The 23908-nt window shown below is 37.6% G+C and overlaps 1 protein-coding gene across 8 annotated transcripts in view; it reads left to right on the top strand.

Annotated features, from left to right (window-relative positions):
* The window catches only part of OTUD7A (OTU deubiquitinase 7A), a 431998-nt gene that overhangs the window by 368016 nt on the left and 40074 nt on the right, over positions 1–23908 (top strand). For all 8 annotated transcript variants that reach the window (XM_007479500.3, XM_007479503.3, XM_056807877.1 and 5 more), the window contains 2 exons: positions 15764–15891; positions 18123–18272. In XM_007479500.3, the coding sequence (XP_007479562.1) occupies positions 15764–15891; positions 18123–18272 (278 nt within the window). The remainder of the gene's footprint in view (positions 1–15763; positions 15892–18122; positions 18273–23908) is intronic.

Raw genomic sequence — 23908 nt, 5'->3', positions numbered from 1 at the left:
AGGAGAGGAGAGGAGAGGAGAGGAGAGAGGAGGAGAGGAGAGGAGAGGAGAGGAGAGGAGAGGAGAGGAGAGGAGATGAGAGGAGAGAGGAGGAGAGGAGAGGAGAGGAGAGGAGAGGAGAGGAGAGGAGAGGAGAGGAGAGGAGAGGAGAGGAGAGGAGAGGAGAGGAGAGGAGAGGAGAGGAGAGAGGAAGAGAGGAGAGGAGAGGAGAGGAGAGGGGAGGAGAGGAGAGGAGAGGAGAGGAGAGGAGAGGAGAGGAGAGGAGAGGAGAGGAGAGGAGAGGAGAGGACAGGAGAGGAGAGGAGAGGAGAGGAGAGGAGAGGAGAGGAGAGGAGAGGAGAGGACAGGAGAGGAGAGGAGAGGGGAGGGGAGGGGAGGGGAGGAGAGGAGAGGGAGAGGGAGAGGGGAGGAGAGGAGAGGGAGAGGGAGAGGGAGGGGAGAGGGAGAGGGAGAGGGAGAGGGAGAGGGAGAGGGAGAGGGAGAGGGAGAGGAGAGAGAGCATCTGAGTTTTATCCAACCTCAGGAACTTGATGCCTTACACAGAGAATAGATAGATTCTTATTCTGTGTCTCTTCCTAGTATCATAGAATTTTTACCTAAACCACCTAGTCCAATAACCTTGTCAATGTGGAATCTAGAAGTCCCCAACCTTTGGCAGATGAGAGAAATTAGATCCGGACTTGTCCAAAGTAACAAATATAATAAGTGATGGAGCTAGAAGTTATGTTTTTTTTTAATCATTTATGTAGCATTTTAAGGTTTGCAAGGTGTTTTTTAAATATTCTATTTTTAGCTTCATAACAACTCTGAGAAGTGAGTCTTATTGTGACCCTCATTTTAAAGATAAAGAAACTGAGGTAGGCCAAGGTTAAGTGGGTAGTCCCCTTAAGTTGTGTGACTTAAGAGTCACACAACTAGTAAATGTCTAAAGCCTTCCTCACTTTGGGTCCAACCTCTGTCCATTGTGCCACCTAGCTGCCTCAGAGGGTAAAAGGACTTGAGACAGAAAACTAAGCCCAGATCTTAGATATCTTGATTCCTTATCCAATGCACTTTGCAAGGGACCATATTTTGTCAAAGACAAAAATATCAGATAACCTAAAAAATATATTGATGGCTATAAAAGGAATACTGGCAGTTAGAGATTTAAAGTTCAAATTATCACATAAGCAGAGGAAATTGTCAGCTCCATTGGCCCCAAAGAGAATAAAAAGTAAATACTTCTAAAGTTTTCTCATGATATGAAAAACTCAACATCTTCTAGAAAAGAGTTTAGCTGTGCTTTCCCAAAATATCTTTATATCCTCAGGATTCCCCTTAATGTAATGACTCCTATTTCCCTTCAAATATTTCTGTACTTATAAAGGATGAAGGGCTTTTATCTGTCAATTGCCAAGTATTTAATAAGCCCCAACATAGTGCTAGGTGTAGAGAAGATGTGGGGCTCATTTTCTAAATGAAAATATGTTAATTTTATTTTACAGAACTATTGTAAACAATAAAATGTTGTGCTTGGCAAATATCACTTGGCTTAGACTCTTTAACCTTTCCCAGCCTGAAAAGCCAGATTCAAAGACTTTATCATAAATAAATCTGTATTTTAGAAATTTCACAATTCCCTATAAATATCAGAAATAATTTTTCACAACTCTTTTATTAGGCTCCTGGAATCACATATATAAGGGCTAGAAAGTATCTCACAGGTCACTCTATCTACCTCCCTTATTTGACAGATGAGAAGAGGTTAAGAACTTACCAAGGTTACAAGTAGCAGAGCTGCAATTCAAACCTAGACCCCTAAATACCAGTCTTTGAAGCAGGTCATCATCCCTCTTTGACTACATCAGTATTCAAAACTTATCAGCATTCCTAAGGTAGTATCAATTTTCCAAATGTGCACATTGGCGCATTCACTGGCTTCTTGCGTATGGGAGTTTTACTTCCCTGTGTGTTTCTGATAATGCAAGAATTCAAAGAGGTTGCTCTGTGTCAGAAGACCTAGACTTAAACAGACATTATGGAGTCCTTAGAGTTTGATCAGACATCAAAGACACCAAGGTCATCCACTGAATCCCAGGCCATCGCCAGACATCCTGACTTTTGTCTTGCCACTGGACCTCTAGAGTGAGGCTTATGACTTTGTGCAATTTTGCCTCATTTAAACCCAATTCACAAGCAAGTCAAGACATCCCATCATGATGTCATCGGACCTCTTCAAAAAACAAAAGACAAACACTCCAGTAGGCAAAAGGGGCATCAAAGACTTGGAATCTTCCCAGGGATTTGAAGTAATGGAGTAGTCACTGCCATAAGTCACCAGTCTGGAGACCTGCTGTCTTTCAGTCCAGCCAATAGGCATTTATTAAGCACCTATTATGTGCCAGGCACTGAGCTAAGAGCTGGGGATATAAAGATGGGCAAAGGACAATCCCTGGTCTTCAGGAACTCACAATGAAATGGGGAATTTGAAAATAACTATGGACAAGCAAGCTATATACAAGATAAAAAGGAAATACCCAATAGAGGGAAGGCACTGGAATTAAGAGGGATCAGGAAAGTGGAATTTTATAAAGTGGCATTTCAACTATGATTTGAAGGTAGCTTTCAATTGAGGTAAGAGTCAGAGATGAGGAGGGAGAGTATTCCAGGCATGTGAGACAGCAAGAGTCAATAGATGATGTGTCTTGTTTAAGGAACAACTAGGAGGCCAGTGTTATTGGTTCAAAGAGCACATGGTGGGATTTTACTTCATGGTGATTTTTGGTGTCTCTGGGGACACAGGGCTCCAGATGCTCAAACCCTAGCCACTCAACTCTTTTCCAGAATTACTGAGAGTCCCAGCATTCTATTTCCCAAACCAGTTGCCTCTGACTTCACACTTGTAGGAGCTAAAGTCTAACAAGGGAGCACAGGTTCAGCTTGGATTAAATAGGGTTCCACAGTAGAAATACACATCCTTTTGAAGTTCCCAGAGAATATCAATGATGATATTATATTCACTTCAGATTTTTCTGTCCTCTTACTCCCCAAACTTTCATTTCTTCACCAGTTCCACATATTTCCTTGATTTTTCTTGACTCCATTTCTTTTTCTCTATTTTTCTGGTTGTTTCCTTCCTTCACCAAATAAGATTTAACAGTGAACATGCCAATGGTCACTGAACCCTTTATGGTCATAACTGAGGCTAAGCTGAGGGTGTTACCTGCCACTTTTCCATCTCCCTCCTTTCTTGGAAACATTTTTATTTCTGGTAGAGTAAAGGGAAAGCCAAATAGAGAATAATTTAGGTCCCTACTAGTCCCTCCTAAATTGGATCCTTCTAAGCCCTAGGTTCTTTCTTAGGATCTCCCTCCTTAGCTATTGCTCCCTCCTTTCTTTTCTTAAGTCTCCTACATCTACCCTCCCTACCCAATTCTGATCCCACCTATAGGTAGTACTCTCTTCTTCCTTATATTCCCCTTTCTCCCACCCCCAGAATATAAGCTTTTTTTGGATAGATTCTATTTTGTTTGATCTCATTGTTTCCCCAGAATCTAGCATTTTAATGTAGTAGTATATTTTTAATAAATGTTTGTTATTTGAGATCATATAAAGAAAGGCTATGATTCTTTGGATAGAATACTGAATTTTGTGTTGGAGGTCCTGCACTCAAGATCTGCCTCTATCCTTTAGTATTTACATGAATTTGGATAAGTCACTTTACTTACCTGAACCTCAGTTTTCACATCTGAAAAATTATCAAGCCGTACTAGATGATGTCTAAGATATTTTCTAACTCAAAATTTATGATCCTTTGGATTGAAAATAAATCTCCAACCTCCACCAGACTACTTTGATTAGCAATTCTTACTTGAACTCAGTTGACTCTGGTCAGACTTTTATTTGCCTGTGTTGTCTACTTCAATACTCCATGCTTAGGAACATGAAAGACTCGGGGAACACGTATTCTCTCTGTCTTTCTTAAAGCTCATAATAATATCACCATATCAACGGGTAAAACTTTCAGAAATTTTTTTTTGCCACATACTTTGGCATACTAAAATTTCACATTTACTATTCTTTTTACTGTACCACATTTGAAATACTCACTGTCCAAACTTGGGTAAATTTGTCAGGGTGTTTGTTGCAATTAGTTTGTTTTTAGCACTATTAGCACCTATAGTACATTAATCTTAACAACTGGGAAGATTTTGAACTCTGATGTAGGCAAGAGAAATCACACCTACTATTAGGTTTTGGTATCACTTCTTCCTTTAGGAGTTCAGATTCAGCCTGTTAAGCAAACTGTAGTTTTTATTTCAAGATGACAATCTAGGGGCAGCCAGGTAGTTCAATGGATAGAGAGCCAATACTAGAGATGAGTGGTCTTGAGTTCAAATCTGGCCTCAGATACTTCCCAACTGTGTGTGACCCTGGGAGAGTCACTTAACCCCAATTACCTGGTCCTTACCATTCTTCTTCCTTGGAACTAATATTTAGTATCAATTTTAAAATGGATAGGATTTCAAAAAAAGAAAAAGATGACAATCTAGCCTCCACTGAATGCCTCTATTTCCCAGGATTTGTCTCATAGATTCATCATAAGGTTCATAAAGTAGCAAGGCTCAGGTATGCAGCAATAAGAATTTAATTAATATGTAGAATTTAAACAGAAATCTTCAATGTTCTTACCTTGACATCCTCTACACTTGGAAAAGAAAGTGAGTTGCAGTTGGGTTCAGGATTCAAGATTATACAACAGCTTTAATTTCAGAATTGTATCCTATACAATTATTTCCTAAATAAAGTAGCCCATCCTAACTTTGTGCAGAAAGTGCCCTTTGTGCAACATATCCAAACTCTTTAATATTGTTATAAAATTCCACTATAATGTCATTATGATACAACAATTGTTCTATTTGAACTAATCGCCCCCAATGTTGGTTCACCTAGTACTGTTTTCACAGCTCTAATTAGAAACATTAAGCAGAATTATTCCTTTCTTTGCTTGTAAAAATCATACTTGTCTTTATCATAGTCACAAGTTGTATGATCAAAATTATATTTATAGTTAAAATTAAGGAAAGCCACCAATGACAAAAATAAAAATGAATGCAAATAGTGGAATGAAAAAGAGCATTAGATATGAGGCCAGAAAGGCCTACCACTTGGTAATTCCAACTCTTCTACTATCTGTGGGACCTAGAAAAGTCCATTCCTTTCTCTGACCCTGTTTCTTCACAGTAAAATGAAGTGGCTGGACCAGGTGACCTCTAATGTCCTTTCCAGCTTGCCATCCAATGAAAACAATACAAATGCATGAAAATGATACAAATGCATTTAAAAAAAGCAACATAGAACAACACTGGGGCTGAAATGTCTTCATATCACAATGTCAGAAGTTGTTTGATTTGAAATTAAGAAAAAAGTTGTGTTCTCTCTTCACCAAAATTGAACTCGTTGGCCCCAACTTCACAAACTGAGGAAAGAAAATGAGTCAGAAAGCTTTCACTTTATTATAATAGTAACAATTACAGTTGCTTATTCATTTCTTGCCACCAATTCTCAAGACATTTCTTTTAGAAATGGGGCCATATTTTCTATTTTTCTTATCAGACTGCAGGCAATGGCTCAGGCAAGAGACATTTTGAGTCACAACCCTCACAAATGGTAGGCTGAATTGACATCATTCTCCAAATACAGCTGCTCCGCAAATATGTAGACAAATCTTTTCATTTTATGCACGTGGTGTTGCCAGATGTTTTTATCTTCCCTTGGATATCCCAGAGCACTTCGTTCTCATATGCAACTGCACATACATAATGTTTTATATTATAGTTATTTGTGGATCTATCTCTTCTCTCCTACCAGACTGCATGTTCTTAGAGGGCAGGAACAAGGTTTTACTCACTCTTACATTTTCCCCCTAATATCGTAGTCTTACACTAATTAAGTGCTTAATAAATTTCTCTTGATTTAAAAAACTCAGACTCATAAATTGTACATATGGATGTTGAATTCTCAGCTATCCAAAGGCTTCTCTTCCTATCATTTTCTCTAATAGTTACAAATAGAGCTCTGGAATATTTGTGGATTTCATCAATCCAGATTAGTCATCTTCCTTCTTCTTCAAATTTAGAGAACCTGATTTCAAATTACACCTTTGCTGCTTGTTTGACTAAGGACAGGTCACTTTCTCTCTCTTGCTGGCAGCTCCCTCATCTCTAAATTAAAAACTTTAACCCAGATGATATAGAAGCTTCCTCCTAACTTGGAATCTATGATACTATGCAACATGGGTAAGAGTCACAAGAGATTCTAAGTGTGGATAATTTGCCATCTGTCTTGGTTGAAGGAATACTCTCACAAATAAAATCACCAGTTTAGAATAGTGCTGAAACTTTGTCAAGGTTTACAATGATTTTTATCTCTCAGCAGTCCCTTAGAATATATTTACCCTAAAAAAAAAAAGAACAAGAACAATTTTGTAGAAGCTAGGAAAGAAGCAAGACTACCAAGGGGATTTGACTGTTAGAAGTAAATTCTTGCTCAAGATAGAGATTTGTGCTTGGTTCAGAGATAGAGAGCTCCCCTAGCAATTCTTTTATAAGTATTTGTCAACTCAGAGAGGCTGCAGGAAAATGATGTGGTGCCTACCTTTATATATATATATATATATATATATATATATATATATATATATATACACACACATATATAGCAAAGGAAAGTTTCAGTAGCCTTTTGTTAAAAGATAAGGGGGAAATAGTAAGGGATTGGAAATGAAAAGGAAAGACATGAGTTCCATCCAGAATGGGGCAGCTAGGTGGCATAGTGTATAGAGTGCCATAAAGTCAGAAAGACTACTCTTTCTGGGTTCAAATCTGACCTCAGATGCTAGGTGTGTGACCCTAGGCAAGTCAGTTAACCTTGTTTGCTTCAGTTTCCTCATCTGTAAAATGAGCTGGAGAAGGAAATGGCAAACCACTCCAGTATCTTTGACAAGAAAATCCCAAATAGGGTCACAAGGAATTTGACATCACTGATAACAGCTGGATAACAACCATCTAGGATGCTAAAGGGCTCAAGGAATTCTACTGGCAGACCAAAAAGAAAGGAAAAAATACTCAGATTTGTAAACATTCTGGTATGTTTTCTAAAAACAACAATGAATTAATTTCCATTTGAATTTCAAGTAAGATATTAAGATTCATTTGATTCCTGAACTTAAAGATTCAATGGGTGACCTAAATCGATAAATACAGATGGATGTTAATAAGAAATCTTATTTATACAGTGCATTAAGATTTTTCATAATTCTAAAATGTAGGTACTTGGGGATAGGTATCAGTATCCCCATTTTATAGATAAGAAAATTGAATTACCTAAGAGTTAAATGGCTTGCCCAAAGCCATTTACAGCAAGTAAGTATCAAAGTCTGTACTCAAATCCAGGGCTTTTTAGTCCAATTCTCTTTCCACTACCCCAAAACAATAGAAAGAACCTTGGATTAGAAGTCAAAATGAGCCTGATTTCAAGTCACTTCCAGTTTCTCTGAGAATCCCAATGGAAAGTGAATAGTGGGCATGTGGGTGGCGGGAGGTGAAGTGGACATGGGGTACAAAAAGACAGGGGAATTCACTTCTTGTTCCTAGGGAAATACCTGAAGAATAGAAAGGTTAAGTAACCTACCCAGGTTTCATAGCTAGTATTGATAGCTAAATTTGAACATAGTTTTGAGGTAGAAACCAATCTCATCTCTACCCCCATACACAAATAGAAAGAAAAAAGGCATTATAATAAAGTTCATAGTGGAGTATTGTGTGGTGAAAATGAAAAAAAAATCTAATATCCTAGGCTTATTGATGCTGGAGTTTTTTTTACATCATGGAGTAACATAATATTTTGCTAAGACTCCAGACACACTCTGGCACTTTAAAATGGGAATAAATGTCTCACTGGGATAACCCCAGTCCATAAATGCCAGGATTTTTATATTTCTAAGTCAAATTTTGGGGGACATCTACATAGGATTTCTCTTTGACACATTTAATCTCTCCAGTGGAGCTCTACCTTGAGAAAAGTGTCTATGCCTTAGAGAAAGTAATGTCAAAGAGAAGTCATGTCTAACATGTTCTCTTTCATGTTTGAATTGGGTATTTCTGTGAATAGGTTTTCCAGCTTTGGACAGAGTATTTTCTTCCTGGGATTTTCCCTGAGTACATTATTTATGAGGCTCTCCTTTGTCCAGACAAAGCTAGCACAGTTAGGAGACTGATGAAAGAGACAGACACCCAAGTAAACAACATGAATAGAGACCTATTTAGAAGCCTAGTTTTTGAGGTTATGATTTTCCAGATATTCAGTGCTATCCTCAGAGAAGGAATTATGGAATTCTAAGTGATGGGATGACTGTAATGAAACAGTTAGCAATGTCTGGAATGTGGTTTATGAAATGTTATGTCATATTTTCATGGGAGGATAAATAGCAGAAATGGTCTAAGTTTTGGAACTCAAAAGTGTTTCAGGTTTTTTTAAGTAACCTATTGAGCTGTTAATCTTTAAACTTTTAGAAGACGTGACCCATGTCTGTGTATTATTGTTATTGGTATAGTGCCTAGAAGAGTCATATAAAATAGATAATTGATGACATTTTGATGATTTTTTTAATGTCCTATTTCACAAGTGTGTGGTTTTTCTCTGATTTCCTCCTAATAATTACCATCACCTCAAATGACTGACAGGGCATGAAACACTGATAATAGGATCAGGCAAGGACAGTCATAGGGCAAGACACAGTCTCTTCCTTGCAACAGCATGCCCACTGCACCATTTCTTCTAATTCCCTCTCTATGACTTGACTTACTTTGTGCCACCAAAAATGAAAAGTGGTGAGACAAGCCTGCCAGTGGAAGCAGACAGAGAATTTTGCCTACTCAACAAGCAAGTTCTACTGAGATAATGGTCAAATGGAGGAGTTTACAAGCAGAAAAAGCCATTTGTGAGAGGGAAGTGAAGGCATCTAGAACTACAGTAGATGAAAGGGGTACTGTGGCTGTGTCATAGACAAGCCCATCATTGACTATCATGTGATGGGTAGGATGCTAGTTATCTTCTTACTCTTTGGGTGATCCCATACTCTTTGGGATCATGCTACCAACTGCTGGGTATGCAATCTCTATTTTGGAGAGTATACTATAAGGGAGAACGAGTGAAAGAAAATCCTGCTTTTATGTAGTGTTGACAGAACACAATATCTGGGTTCTTCCAACCTTTCTTTCTCAACAAATAAAATTCAGCTAAATGACTAAGCCTTTGCTAGGTATTTAAAGATATAAAGGAAAAAAATGAAATAGTCCCTACCTTCATACAACTTACATTCTACTGAGGAGACAGAGAAATAAGCAATTAGAAAATCATTTTGAAAGTGTGAGATAGCTAGCAATTAGCTGAGGATCAGCAGATCCAGAAAGTCCTCCTTTTTCTGTTGTATGTGCTTTGCACCTATTTTATCCCTTTGTTCTGTAGTTTGGTTGGCAAAGTTTATCCAGTATTTCATTTTTATGGCCTTCGGCAGGAATAGCTATAACCCTAAATGGTTTTATGATGCAAAGTCTCTGGGCTATAAAATGAAGTCAATTCTTTATAGGGAAAGTTGTGATTGTGCAGTTACTGAAAGATGCCAACATAGCAGATTGCTACGTTGACTAATACCAGAAACTCACCAGAACCTGGCTTTTGTCGGTGAGTTTGGAATACGTAATGACCATCAGGCTTTTCTTCTGAACTTGCCTTGAGTAGCCAAGGCTTCCATCAGCAGAAATGGGAAGCAATCATAAACATCCGATAAGCCCCTAAAATCTTCCAAAGAACCTGAATCTTATAAAAAAGTGGGGTTTCCCACTCCCTCAAAGTCCTGCCTTCTTATTCAACATAGTATAAAATCAGTTATGCCAAGGATTTTCTGAGCCGTCCCTTCACCTACACTCTTTAAAAAAAAAAAAATTAGTTCAAGTTGCTTTTAATGAGAAAAGATAGAACTAATGAAAATGTAGTAGAAAATCATTAGTTCCCCACCCCAACACTAGTCAGAATTTTATCCAAAACTAATTCAGTTTTAAAGAGTTTTAAGAAGGCTGCAGTGTAAATCATTTGGGGAAAATATTCACATAAGGATTGTTTATTAAATATCAAATATAGACATATAACATGTACAAAGTACAACAAAAGGGGTGTTTTTAATCTTACCAACTTTATGAACCATTTTGATGCTTCTTAAACACTATTTTAAGGCAGTCCTATCTTAAGAATACATAATAATGTTTAAGGGTAAATTTCAGGCTTTGTGTCACCTTCCTTGTCACCAAGTTTGATGGCAGCTGTCATTGACATCCCATTAACTCATAATGCTACTAGCTTTACTCTACTGAGGACAGTGTCTGGCATATTGCTTATAAAGTCTAGCAAATGTGGGGACAACTAGGTAGCTCAGTGGATAGAGGACAAGGCCTGGACATGGAAGGTCCTGGATTCAAATGTGGCCAAAGACACTTCCTAGCTATATAATCCTAGGCAAATCACTTAACCCCAATCACCTAGCCTTTACTACTTTTCTGCCTTGGAACTGATATTTAGTATAAATTCTAAGAGAGGAGGAAAAAGTATAAAAAAATAAAGAATAGCAAATTCTTATAAGAGAATTTGGAAAAAAGCATAGTAAATGGAAAAAGAAAGCATATTTAATCTTAACAGACTCCATACCCTACATAGAATGATCTGATCATAGACTTAAAGTTGTAAGGGACTTTCAAAGCCATTAAGTCCAGTCACCTCCTTTTTTGGAGGGGGAACTGAGGTCAAGGGAGGTGAATTTGAACCCAAATCTTCTTTATTCTAGGTCCACATTGCCACTAAGTCAGTGCATGACTTTCCCTGCAGGATGCAAAATCTGTATATTTAGAATTATAGATGCAGCATGTGATAAACTGCCTGTATTACTATGAATATCCTGGAAGAATTCTTTCTTGTTGCCTCTATTGGCATTTAACAATCAGTTCTGAATTTTCTGAAAGTATGTTCTGTGCCCTGTCTATAGCCTAACTTCTCTATACGTTTGCTTTGCTCCCCCAATCACTCTACATGTTGCTCACCAAAAAAAAAAAAAAAGGAGAAGAAGAAGAAGAAAAGCCAAGAACATCTGTGGGATCTGGGAAACTTTGATTTCAACATCACAGTTGCCACTTCTAGAGACCTGGCAAAGAGAGTGAGCTCAAGGGTTTGTTTCATCTTCACTCTCTCCTGTTCATAGAACACATTTCAGCAATTTAAGTTGCCCCAGCTCTGCCATCTGTAATAATGTCCTCCAAGTGCCTTTAAATGCTTGAGATCTTTCCAAAGTAAACTTCTACAGAATTGTAAAAGTAATCTCCTACTATAATCTTTAGGGCACAATGAATCTTCTTCTTATATTAGACCTACTTCCAACTATGGCTTGGATGCTTTCTCTTGGATGGTCACTAATATCACAAATTGCTATATAATGCTTTTTTTTTCACGAAGGGCACTCCAGGTTCATCTTGCCTCTCTCCATATTGCTTTCTGGGAATTTCCAAAGACATTCTAAGAGCAATTGTTGTGGTCAGAGCTCTCTTTTGACAATAGGCAGGCTTCAATTGAAGGCTTTCCTCCCGACTATTCACATCTCAGACAAAAGTAGGCAGATGTTCTGTTGCTCTGAAAAGAAACCCATTTTCAATCTGTAAAGCCTGCTCACTATTAACCACATGTATGTATCTGAGAACTTTTCTTTTTTTTTCTTCGTGAGGCAGCTAAAGGTTGTGGTGCAAATTTACAATCTGTTGTCAGAGCAATACTTTTGGGACAAACTCTTGTCATGTATGCTATAGTGTTCTGAAAATTGTGTGGTCCTGAAGACTCTTCTCATAACCAACTCAGATACAAGCCCAGGATATGCATTTTCTGGGGATGTTTTGGGTTCATCCTTTTTTTCCTTCCATCATCTAGAGAGAGGAAAGAGAACTAGTTTTCCCCTACCTGCTACTCCTACCACTTCTGCTCTGACTACCCATTTATTGTATGCCTTCTAAGGATATCTTTACTCTATAAACACATTATGTGTTCTATTAATATATGCTATTGGAGATGTTCCTTTATATTTACTGTAAAGGTTTTCTAAGGCAGCAAATAGAATACTGAACTCAAAGGACCTGGGTATGAGCCTTAGATAAAATTTCTTACTGTGAGACAGTGAACAAGTCACTTAACCTCTCTGGCCCTCTTCTAGTTTCCCATTTGTAAAATAAGAATGCTAATATTTGAATTCCTTGCTTCTCAGGGTTGTTGTAAGAAAAACGCTTTGTCAACCTTAAAGTACTACATAAATGAGAGTTAGTGTGAATTCCTCAGAACTGTTTTCTTCTTCCTCAAAAGAAATAAGAAGCTCTATTGTACCTTTTTTTTATTACCTTGCATATCTCTCATGCATAGAAAATTGGTCTTAATTTAGAAGACTACATCTATTGGAGGTGAGAAAGATGTGAAAAACTAAATAAGCTTTCCAAGTCAACATATATTTGATATTTAGTGACTTCAGTAAAACTGTGAATATAGAAGAAAAGGGGGTTCTTTTTAAATATCTGATAGAAAAGTGAATACTTAAAATGATTTTTACATGTAATTAGAAAAAATAAAATATTATCAAACTTAAGAAATGAACTTTAAAACACATGTTAAATGTCTACAAACACAGCTCAAGAATTTTACATTAGAAAAGACACTGAGGGATCAAGTCTCAAAATATCCAAAAGAACAAAAAATCCTAAAGATCTAAAGGAAAAAAATATACGCCTTATTCTTATCCCAAAAAGAGCAACTGAGAAACTTTAACAATTATTCATCCACATACCTACTTTCCACCTCTACAAATTCCTCATAAGAAAAATGTAAATGTGGATCAGAGACATGCTTAATAAAGGAAGTGATATCCTATAGCAGACTGCACCTTCCCAGGCACAGAGGTGATAAAAAGAGAAATGCAAGATTCCATTGTGCTTATTTCCTATTGACTGTGGGAGAATATTTCATCTAGTGGAACAAATGCCATATTAAAGGCTCTCTGAGCTGGGCCCAGAACTGAACAGGAGGAAAATGGACCCAGCTACCTATGAGAATTGCCAAGACCTTTTAAATAACCCCAAGTTTCTCTCTGAAACAAACACCCATCTTTTAAATGTCATTTTACTTCTAATGTTGCTATATTACTATGAGTCATAGAATACCACATTCCCTGAAGAATTAGAGTTTGGGTCACACAAAGGGCAATAAAGAGGCACACAGTGGGTATGAGTACTCTGTGATATATTACTGATGAGTAATTGCATGGGAGAAGTTGTGTCAAGGATGTCATCAGAAAGATAAATTGTCAGAAAAGGAGGTGGTAGTGGGAGTGAGAGAAAACCAATGAACGACCGATGTGTCCCTTGGTATCCACATAGTTTTAAAAAATATAGAAGGAGGCAGAAAACACATTGTCTGAAAATTAAGGAGAAGAGATGAACAAGAGTGTCATACCATGAGATGGGGTTAAACTGTACTCTCTACATGATGTATGACCTACAGATTAAAAGGCTCTGGATAAATTCTTATTAACAGACCATCTGATTTATAATTTTGATTACAACTGATAATTAGTTCAACACTCCTACTATATTCAGGGGTTTGGAATTTAGCCAGGACCCAAGCAACCACAGATTCAGCAGTTTTAAATCATCCCCCTGCCCTCATTGTTACAGATAGGATACTAGCTTTGCTTCTTTCTTTGGATCAAATTTAACCCATCTTCAGTTCAAGATTACCTGTCCTCAATGGCCAATGGCTATGTAAAACTGCATTCTCCCTTTCACTTTCAGTGGATTAACCATAGCCCAGTGATTAGTTGTTCAGAACAATGATGGGGCATCATCATTCTTTCTCTGTAGAAGAAAGAATCATCATCCTAGTTAAATCATTCCATCATTTACATGAGGAGAAATTGATTACTATTTGAAGGCCATGATGGTTTCTCAGATTCATTTTATTACAGCAAGCTTATCTAGTTTTAAAAAAGATACTTTAAAACATCTTGGCTCATTCATCAAAGAAAAAATTTGCAGGAAAAAATGTTCTACTCTGATGCTCTCCATGTATGTGTGCATAGGAATTCAAGCTACTGTGTCCTTCCCAGAACCAAGAAGCACATTTGAATGGAAGGATGATTACACTTTTATTTTTGTAGCTTTGTCACCTAACACAATGCCAATGAATTTTTGATTAGTAGGTATTCCATATATGTTTCTTATTGTTATCCTCTTTGTGCCTCAGTTTCTACATGTGAAAAATAAGGTAATACATTGCATTTCCTATCTCAAAGGATTGAAGAGAGAAAAACATTTTGTAAACTTTAAAGTATTATATCAATGTAAGTGTCATTCTTATTATTTGGATATCCTGACCTGTCACTTTACCAATTGACATATTTGACAAATGAAGTGCATGGTACAATGTCCATGAAGCACAATCTGGAAAATATAAAACTTAATAATCCCTTCTTTCAAATGAAGACCATTTCCTAACATGATTGCATCTTGTGATTTCCTCACTGCATAAAGAAATCCTTATTAAAAACAGGGTGTGCCTTTTGTTCTGTTTTAAATGGTTGTTTTTCATACTTTAAAATTTACTTAATCCTTAAAACTGTCTCTTCAGGGACCCTATGGCTAATTTTGTATAAACTCATTATTATGCAAGAGCAGGATCAATGTTACCTAATCTGTGTGCAATCCTTATGATGCCTGTGTTATTTTTTGGCTCGTTTGTATGAGTCCAAAAATATAGAGGTCAGCATAACCTAGCTAAATAAAAACATTAATGGCAAACAGAATTCAATTGCTCTCCTATCATTTGACATTTTCCCTTTAACACTTTTGCTCTTCTGAGTAGCCAAATCCCTTTTGTTAATAATTCATTGGTCTCCAAAGCTGAATTTCAAACTTGTCTAAAACTGAATCTTGGGATGACTTCTTCTCCATCCAAATCCCACTGAACCTTTACAATTCAATTTCAAGGCTACCTCTGGGATGCCTTCTCTGACACCTAAAAGCCAATTATAGGTGAGATATCTCCCTCTGATCTCCAGTATTTGTACCTTTTTTTATGCATTTACTGGCTCAGCTTTACATTGTAGTCCTTGAGTTCTCAGTGCTCCCAGATGACAAAAGCTTGAAAATATAACCCATTTCTACTTTTCCCTTTCCTTTTTGGAAGAGGCAAAGCACAATGGGCTTGGAGTCAGAGGACAAGGATTCAGATGTTGGCCCTGTCATACACTAATTTGTAACCTTGGGAAAGACACCTCCTGGGACCTCAGTTTCCTCACATAGTTAATGAGGGTTTTGGACTAGATGTCTTTAGAGGTCTCCTCCAGCTCTAAATCTCTGATCCTATATGAGCTTATGGTTTTGAAGGTGGGGAGAAGAGACTGTACACTTTAATAAGGTCTTTTTAACTCCTTACCTGAGGTCAGGATAATACTGGATTGGTATGATTTCAGTTCTAGTTAGACTAACACCAACTCAGGCATCATAATTCTTATCAGTAAGAGTTTGAGCTAATGTCTTAAAACGTCCCTCATACAAGAGGGACATTTTATCTTGTTTGCCATCTCTTTACTGTGAAAGCATCTTTGAATGTAGTGGATCAACTGAACTCATTTTATTGTCTTTTCCAGAGTGGACAATTCTGAGGATCCTGTATACGAAAGCTTAGAGGAGTTCCATGTTTTTGTCTTAGCCCATATACTAAGAAGACCAATTGTCGTTGTAGCAGATACAATGTTAAGAGACTCAGGGGGAGAAGGTAAGTCTGCCTAGGTGGGTAACACCCGTGATACACTTCATCTAGGTTACTACCTTCCTCGGTTACCTATTCAAGAAGGGCAAGGAAAATGCAAGATATATATGGACCCTTTTCACAAGATCATTCTGTACTGTCCTTCTATCTCAAAGATGACTCCACCTTTATATTTTGGAATGCTTTTTGCCTAATGGGATTGGATGGGGATGGGGTAGGAGAGGCTGCATTTTGCTGTGATCTCCACCATACCTTCTTTTTTCAGATATCATTAAGAAAGTTTGACTGAAGGGGGCAGCTGGATGGCTCAGTGGATTGACAACCAGGCCTAGAGACAAGAGGTCCTAGGTTCAAATCTGGCCCTAGACCCTTCCTAATTCTGCCATCCTGGGCAAGTCACTTAACCCTCCTTTGCTAGCCCTTACCACTCTTCTGCCTTGGAACTTATACATAGTATTGATTCTAAGGTGCAAGGTAAGGGTTTAAAGGGGAAAAAAGTTTTACTGAGAGATTTATTTAACCTAGAAGCCTCTCTTTAAAACCAAACTACACTAATATTACATAGCATTTCAGGCATAGAAGCACTTACTCCATAGTATGCTACATGATCTGAAGTGATTCTTCATCTCTTTAGTAGATTATTTTTCAAAAAATATCGGGTATCACAGATTTATTTATCTACCACCTCTTACCTTAAGAGGTTCTTCACAGGGTCCATGGACCCTCAAACCATGGATAGATTTGAGAAACTCTATGAAATTCCTTTATAATCCTATATAATTTATTTTATGTTTAATTCTGGCTTCATCTGCCTACTAAAAGGGATCTCCTACACACTAAAAAAATACTTTTAGAATTAAGAATTTAAGAATTCCTGCTCTAATTAATGAACTGCTGCCGAAGCACCAAATTAGGGTTGCCCTTATGGATAAGTTTGAGTGGTAAAATAAAGATTAGACCTCAAAGTCCATAGTTTTATTCTTAGTCCAAGACCCAATATGACCTAGTGGGTAGAGATCCAGCCTTGATTTAATAATTTAGAGGTTGAAACACCTTAGTTGATTGATTTGGAATCAGTAGAAGTACTCAAGGGGATTTGAAACTTTAGATGGAGATTAAATGGAAACAATAAATAAGCTAGAGAAACAATGTTTTCCTTAAAAATGCCTTTAATAAATAAGAAGATTGGAAGAAGATTGGTCTTCTGTGTGTTCCAGAAGTATGTTTTTCTACAAAACAACTCTGGGTTTTATTGTTGAAAATTTCCTATAATCATTTGCCTTTTTTGCCTTTTGACATCCCATGTCATTTTGATCATGGTAAAACCATTCTTACAGGAGTCTGAGGTTGACTGGCTAGTCTTTCCCTCTAATCTCTTAGGTCAGACCAGGATGTTACAAAGATGCACCCTGAGGTGGTGGGTGCAAGATGATAGGAGGGGAGGGGAGGGTGTTTTTCTAGCTGTCAAAGTCACCTCCTTTTCCATGTATTGCTCCTTTCCTCTCCAGAACTGGCAACTTTTCCCAAGTCACTTCATACCTATCAGTGTGGGAGAACTCCAAAGCACTTGATCTAATTTACCTTATACTATACCTTGAAGAATCATGAATGCAGGACAAGTCTAAAAAGCATGAGAGAGGCCATCTCCCTGATATCCTCCACCAAATCCTTCTATTTTCACTTCACTATAGATGAAGTCAGAGATTATGTGCTTTTTATATATTTCTCTAATACCTAAGAACTTAATGAGTATGGTTGGGGGAAGGGGGAGTTGACCTGTGATTGTCAAAAGTCTTAATGTGGAAACTCCCCAAACTGGATTTGGGGCGAGAATTCATTTATCGGGCAGCAAGGTGGCTAAGTAGATAAGAGAGCCAGACCTAGAGATGGAAGTTCCTCGGTTCAAATGTGACCTCAGATATTTCCTAGCTATGTGACCCTGGGCTAGTCACTTTTACCCAGCCCTTATTGCTCTTCTGCCTTGGAACCAACAATTAGTATAGATTTTAAGACAGAAGGTAAGGATTTAAAAAAAGAAAATAATTCATCTATCACTTACCACTTAAGGGAGTTTTCTGAAGCCACTGAACACTCCTAGGCATTTTTGCCAGTATGCATCAGGAGAGGACTAGAGTTCCTAAAGCTGTCCTTCTACATCAGCTGGCTCTCTAGCAGATGCTTAATAGAGGTTTATTAAATGGAATTGAATTGCCCAAATCTTATTTGTCTTCACACAGCATTTGCTCCGATTCCATTTGGAGGAATCTACTTGCCTCTGGAAGTCCCACCTAACAGATGTCACTGTTCCCCTCTGGTCCTAGCCTACGATCAAGCTCATTTCTCTGCCCTTGTGTCCATGGAACAAAAAGATCAACAAAGAGAGCAAGGTAGGCATAGAGAGAAATTGACAAGGGGAATGGGGGGAACCTAGGAGAAAGACCAAAGTAGCTTTTTTTATTCATTTAACAGAAAATTCTGCCTTTTAATTAAATTTAATTAAATTCTGCATTTAACAGACAATTTAAGAAAAACTGGGAAAACTTCCTTTTAAGCTGTATGATTGTATTAACAGATAAAAAGTGTTTGGATTATCAAAGTACATGTATGTGTTTTTTGCCATGTTTCTGGTTTTTCCACCAGCATCAGAAATTATACAGAAACAGAATACTAACTTGCCTAGCACTTAAAATATTCTAATATTATTGACTCCCAGGAAGCAGAGTTTGAATGGTTTGCCCAGGATCACTGAGTTAGTATGTATAAGAGGCAAGAATGAGAGGGATAATGAAATAAGCAGGGGATAGCTGGGTATCTCAGTGGATTGAGACCAGACCTAGAGATGGGAGGTCCTAGGTTCAAATCTGGCCTCAGACACTTCCCAGCTGTGGGACCCTGAGCAAGTCACTTAACCCCCATTGCCTAGCCCTTACCACTCTTCTGCCTTGGAGCCAATACACAAGAATTTAAATAAATAAACAAATAATGAAATAAGCATCTCTTAAGCACCTGCTGTGTTCCAGACACTAAGCTAAATGCTTTACAAATACTTCTTTTTTTCATTTGATCCTCTCCACAACCCTGAGAGGTCAGGACTATTATACCCATTTAACCATTAAGGAAACTGAGACAAACAGAGATTGGGTGACTTGCCCAAAGATATACAGCTAGTAAATGACTGAGACTGGATTTGTACTCAGGTCCTCCTGTCTCTACATGTCACCTATATATGCTTTCAAATTGTTTTAAATAAAAAGGTATATATTCTCATTCAAATTTTCACCCCCAATTTTCCCATTGGTAGCTTTTTCCCTGATGAGAAAATAGTACCTTGAACAAGTTTAAGCTGCTTTTAAAAAGAAAAAAATTTGGTTCTTTTCAAGGAAATGTTATTATTATTTTTAAGTTATGTATTTGTAGCTTTAAAAAAAAGTTACCTATTTCATATTCATTATTTTGTGAAGGGCACTCAATCCAGCCCTTAAGTGTTGAAAGCTGTGTCTATAGTTGATGTGAGCAAGGCCCATTGGTGATTAAATTGGGATCAAAGTCAGGTCAATATTGTATCCAAGATCCCTGCTACAACTAAGTTTCTTTAAGGAAAATTGCTGACGCCTCATGAAGAGTGTTCAGGAACATGAAGGTAAGGCACCTGAAGTTTTGACATCTTATTTTGATATGTAAATACAGCAAGAAATTTGTCACTAGAGAAACTTAAAAAATGCAGCAGTAGGCAAAACGAGGCCCCTGCCTCCAGACAGATTTTACTGTGAAAAAGATAGAACTGGCTTATTTTTGAGGCAGGAGATGATCCATTATCAGAAACAAGGAAAAATTAAATGGTTAAAACTTCATCACGTTTAACTTCGCCAGGTGTCTGCCTGGACCCAAAATAGAAACTAGGGAAAGATAACACATCTTGGTGTGGGCCAGGTGATGTGAGTCAGAGAGGAAATTAAGACAAAATTCTGTGAAACCAGCTGTTATGGAAATATAAAGTTGTTTTTCTACACTATTTCCAGACATATCACTTTTGCAATAGAAAAATATTTAACCAATTAAAAGTGAAAGGCTTCCTTGGCTTTCTCAGCTATGTCTTAGCCAGGAGTGCTATAGCCACATCTCCATTTTTAATAATAATAACTAACATTTATATTGCACCTTAATTTCTGCAAAAAGACTTTTATATAGATTATTGCTTTTGATCCACATAGCAAACTAATGTGGTAAGTACTGCAAGGTATTATTTACTCCTCACTTAACAGATGAAAAAGCAATTCTCCAAGACGTTCTCTCTCTTGTCCATGGGCTCACAATGACTTTCAGGGATTTCCACTCCTTTCTTTTCTGACTCTAACCAGTCAGATTCTCTTAATATACAAATGCAGCTACTGGCATCTAGACTTTAAAAAATCAACTTTAAAAAAATTGTACATATCGATGCATTTTTAATGATCGTTTTTCAACATTTTGTGATCTATGTTTTCTCTCTCTTCCTCCCATTCCTTATCCCTCCCCAAGATGGCAGGTAATATATCATCTAGACTTAACTTGTGTGCTGATGAAATGGGAGCACCTCCCCCCTGCCTCATCCTCATACCTGAGACCCTCCTTCACATATTTTAAGTACATGTTTTTTAGGTTGTCTTTTCCTCTTAGAATGTGAGCTCCTTGACAGACAGTACTGTGTTTTTGTCTTACTCTGAATCCCCCAAGGCTTGGTACAAACTCTGACACTTAATAATTGTTTAATAAATGGTAGTTAATTGAGGTATGAGCTCCTAGATTCATCCATTGCCTGAAGGACAATTGGGAATAAGGAGGTGACCATCCAACTGGGTACTCCATACAGATTACATGAATGGGGAAGTGATTGGGGAAAATTTATATTAGCAGACCCCCTCTTTAGGTAGGGTGCTTCCAGAAGCTGGATTCCTGAGGGTAGAGGCTTAGAAAGGTATCAAAGGCTCCTTTTGACCCAGCAGCACCACTATTAGGTTTCTCTCCTAACATGATCAAGGGAAAAGGAAAAGAACCTATTTGTTCTAAAATATTTATAGTAGCTCTCTTTATAGGGGGCTGGAAATGAACTGGAAATTGAGGGGATGCCCATCATTTGGCTAAACAAGTTGTAGCGTATGATTGTAATGGAATACTACACACCATAAGAAATAATGAACAGGTTAATTTTAGAGCAGCTTTGGTGAACCTTTTCTTTGAATGCCCAGAGGGCAAATTCAAACTATCTGTGAGCCCCAAATTACCAGAGAGAGCTGAAGGAGGAATTGCTTGCTTTGGGTGGCAGGACAGGGGGGGCACTGAGAAGAGTGGGAATGAGCAGCTCCCCAAGTGCAGGCTCTGTGCCATATGGAGATTTTAGAGAAACATGGAAAGACCTCCTTGAAATTATAAAGAGTGAAGCAAGCAGAACCAAGAAAACATTATATTCAGCCACAGAAGTACTGTTTGAAGCATGACTTGTGAATATCTACCTGTAGAGAAAGAACTTACAAATAGGCGGGGGAAAGCAAAACGTAGTTTTATGTTTACATATAGCTTTTTGTTAAATGATGCCTTCTCTAGTGCTGGGAGGGGAAGGAGGGTCAAGAGACCAGAAATTTTAATGTAATCAATAAACTAATTAATTAATTGGAAAAAATGGTGAAAAGGAAGAGGGTCATCTTTCTCTTAGTTGCTTTAATGATGTAGGCATTAAGCAAACCTCTTCAACTTTATGTTGAAGTATATGCTAGAAATTCTTCCAACTGAGAATGCTTTAAACTGACATTACCGCAGACCCTGGAGGAGAAAACATGTGAGACACAGGGAAGACCAGTTGTTGTTCTGTGGTAGGAACAAGACTCTACTCTAAATCAGAAGATCATGAGGATATTGGCCCATTTCAGTGGCTGCTCTGCACCATGGGAAGATGATCCAGGTAAATCTAGCAATCTTGCACCAAAAGGGGAAAAAAGTTCAGGAACTACTATTTAAAGAAGAGGAAAAGCCTCTTGCACGGGCTATGGTTATGAATTCACTACAAAGAAATGAAGAAGAAAATTCTTCGGAAAAAAATTTCAATGAATATGGAAATATCTGAAAAGGAAAAAACAGAAGAGACTTAAAGGGAAAAATAAAAAAAGAAATTCAATGAGTCTATCAGAGACTGATGGAAATGGAGGCTAAACAGGAACATCAAATAATGGAGGAAAAGAGAGTCGAAGGCCATGATGTCCAGCCTAAGCATTTGTTTAACAGAAACAATCAGTGAGCTGGAAGAAAAGATTCAGAATCCAGACACAGAAGTGCTACAGAACTTAGCAAAAACATTAAGGAGTTTTGTACAGACAAATTTGGAACTTTTTATACTGTGGGGATATTTTTTATCTTGCTTTGGTGACAGAATTTTTTTAAACCCTTATCTTATAATCAATACTCTGTATTAGTTACAAGGTAGAAGAGCAATAAGGGCTAGGCAATGAGAGTTATGTGACTTGCTAGGACATGTCTGATACCAGATTTGAATCCAGGACTTCCCATCTCTAGACCTGGCTCTCAATCCACTGAACCACCCAGCTGCTCCCCTGGCTTCTCTTTCTTCAAGTATCTCAGCAGTTCCATAGCTAAGCAGAAGATATTCATACATAGAAGTATCTTTTCCCTAAAAGGTTTGGTGGGGCTGACCTTTTTGAGTGTTCTGAAGTCACTGCTTTTTATTTTCTCAAGGAAAGTAAGAGTGTATCTTCTAAGGAATGCAGAAATCTGAAGGAATGACACCACCAGAAGATTTTCATTGGGCCTAAAATGCCTCAAAGCACAAAAGAGTGGGTTAGGAATTAAGGGATTAAAGGAGCTATCTGGGTTTAAATTCTGTGTGATTTTAGACAGTCAACAAGTCAAAAATCATTTATTATGGGCTACTTTATTCAGGAATTGTGCCTAGATGCTGGGGGCACCAACACAAAAATGAATCAGCCCCTACCCTCGACAATCCTGCTTTCTATAAGAGGAGGTGAGGGAGGAAAGGAATAAACATTTAAATATTATCTACTAGGTACAGAACATACCTGTATGGCATCTTTCAAAAGTCTTAGAGCAGTTTCAAGCTTTACTTAACACTATTAAAAAAAGCATATACAAAACAAAAGGTATTTATGAATTTTTGGAGACAGTGGTTGAGGAAGTTGGTGAGCAGAGTACTAGCTTGACTGGATCTTAGAGTGCATGAAGCAGAATAATGAATGTGTAATCAGACTGGAAGTTGGATGTGGTAATCAGGATGAAGTAGTGAAGCTATAGCTTCATTGTGAAGGACTTTAAATGCCAAATCAGAGGAGAATTTGACCATAAGGCAGAAGTTTGTAATTTTTTTGTGCATCCTGGACCTCTTAGACAATCTGGTGAAACCTATGAATCCCTTCACAGAATAATATTTTAAATGCATAAAATAAAATAAAAATACATCTGATTACACAGGAAACCAATTCTACTGAAATTACATTTTCCATACATTTTTTAAGAAAAAATTTACAGTCCCCAGATTAATAATCACTGCCCTAGAGTAAATTACTTTACCTAGGCTTCAGTTTCTATATCTAGAGACTGAGATGGACCCACTTATTTCTAAAATCCCTTCAGACTCTTTTTCTACATCTAGATTTAGTTCTATCTATAACTCCTTTTATTGGGATGCTGTAATTGATTTCTTTTTGCTTTAAAATTCTCTATTAGGTATAGAAACACTCACTTTACATTAATGTGTCCAATGGTTAGAAGAGAATAATCCATATTCCAGTTTAGAGTTGACTTGCTTATCAGTTGTTTCTTACCCTTCAATATATGGAAGGAAAAGTTTTCTTCTGCTCACTTCCCACTGCTGTTTTCTGATTATCTGCACATTCTTGTTCAGTCAGGCTTGCTCTGGAAACTATACAATAAACACTGAATGAGTGGACATCATAGACATGTGCATCAAGCTGTGCAAAGCTCAGAAAACAGCAGAAAAAGTAAAATCTTCAATCCCTAA

Source organism: Monodelphis domestica, chromosome 1, assembly GCF_027887165.1.
Source record: "Monodelphis domestica isolate mMonDom1 chromosome 1, mMonDom1.pri, whole genome shotgun sequence".
NCBI classification, from domain to species: domain Eukaryota; kingdom Metazoa; phylum Chordata; class Mammalia; order Didelphimorphia; family Didelphidae; genus Monodelphis; species Monodelphis domestica.
Note: the sequence above shows the minus strand (reverse complement) of the source record. Positions and strands in the feature narration are given on the sequence as shown.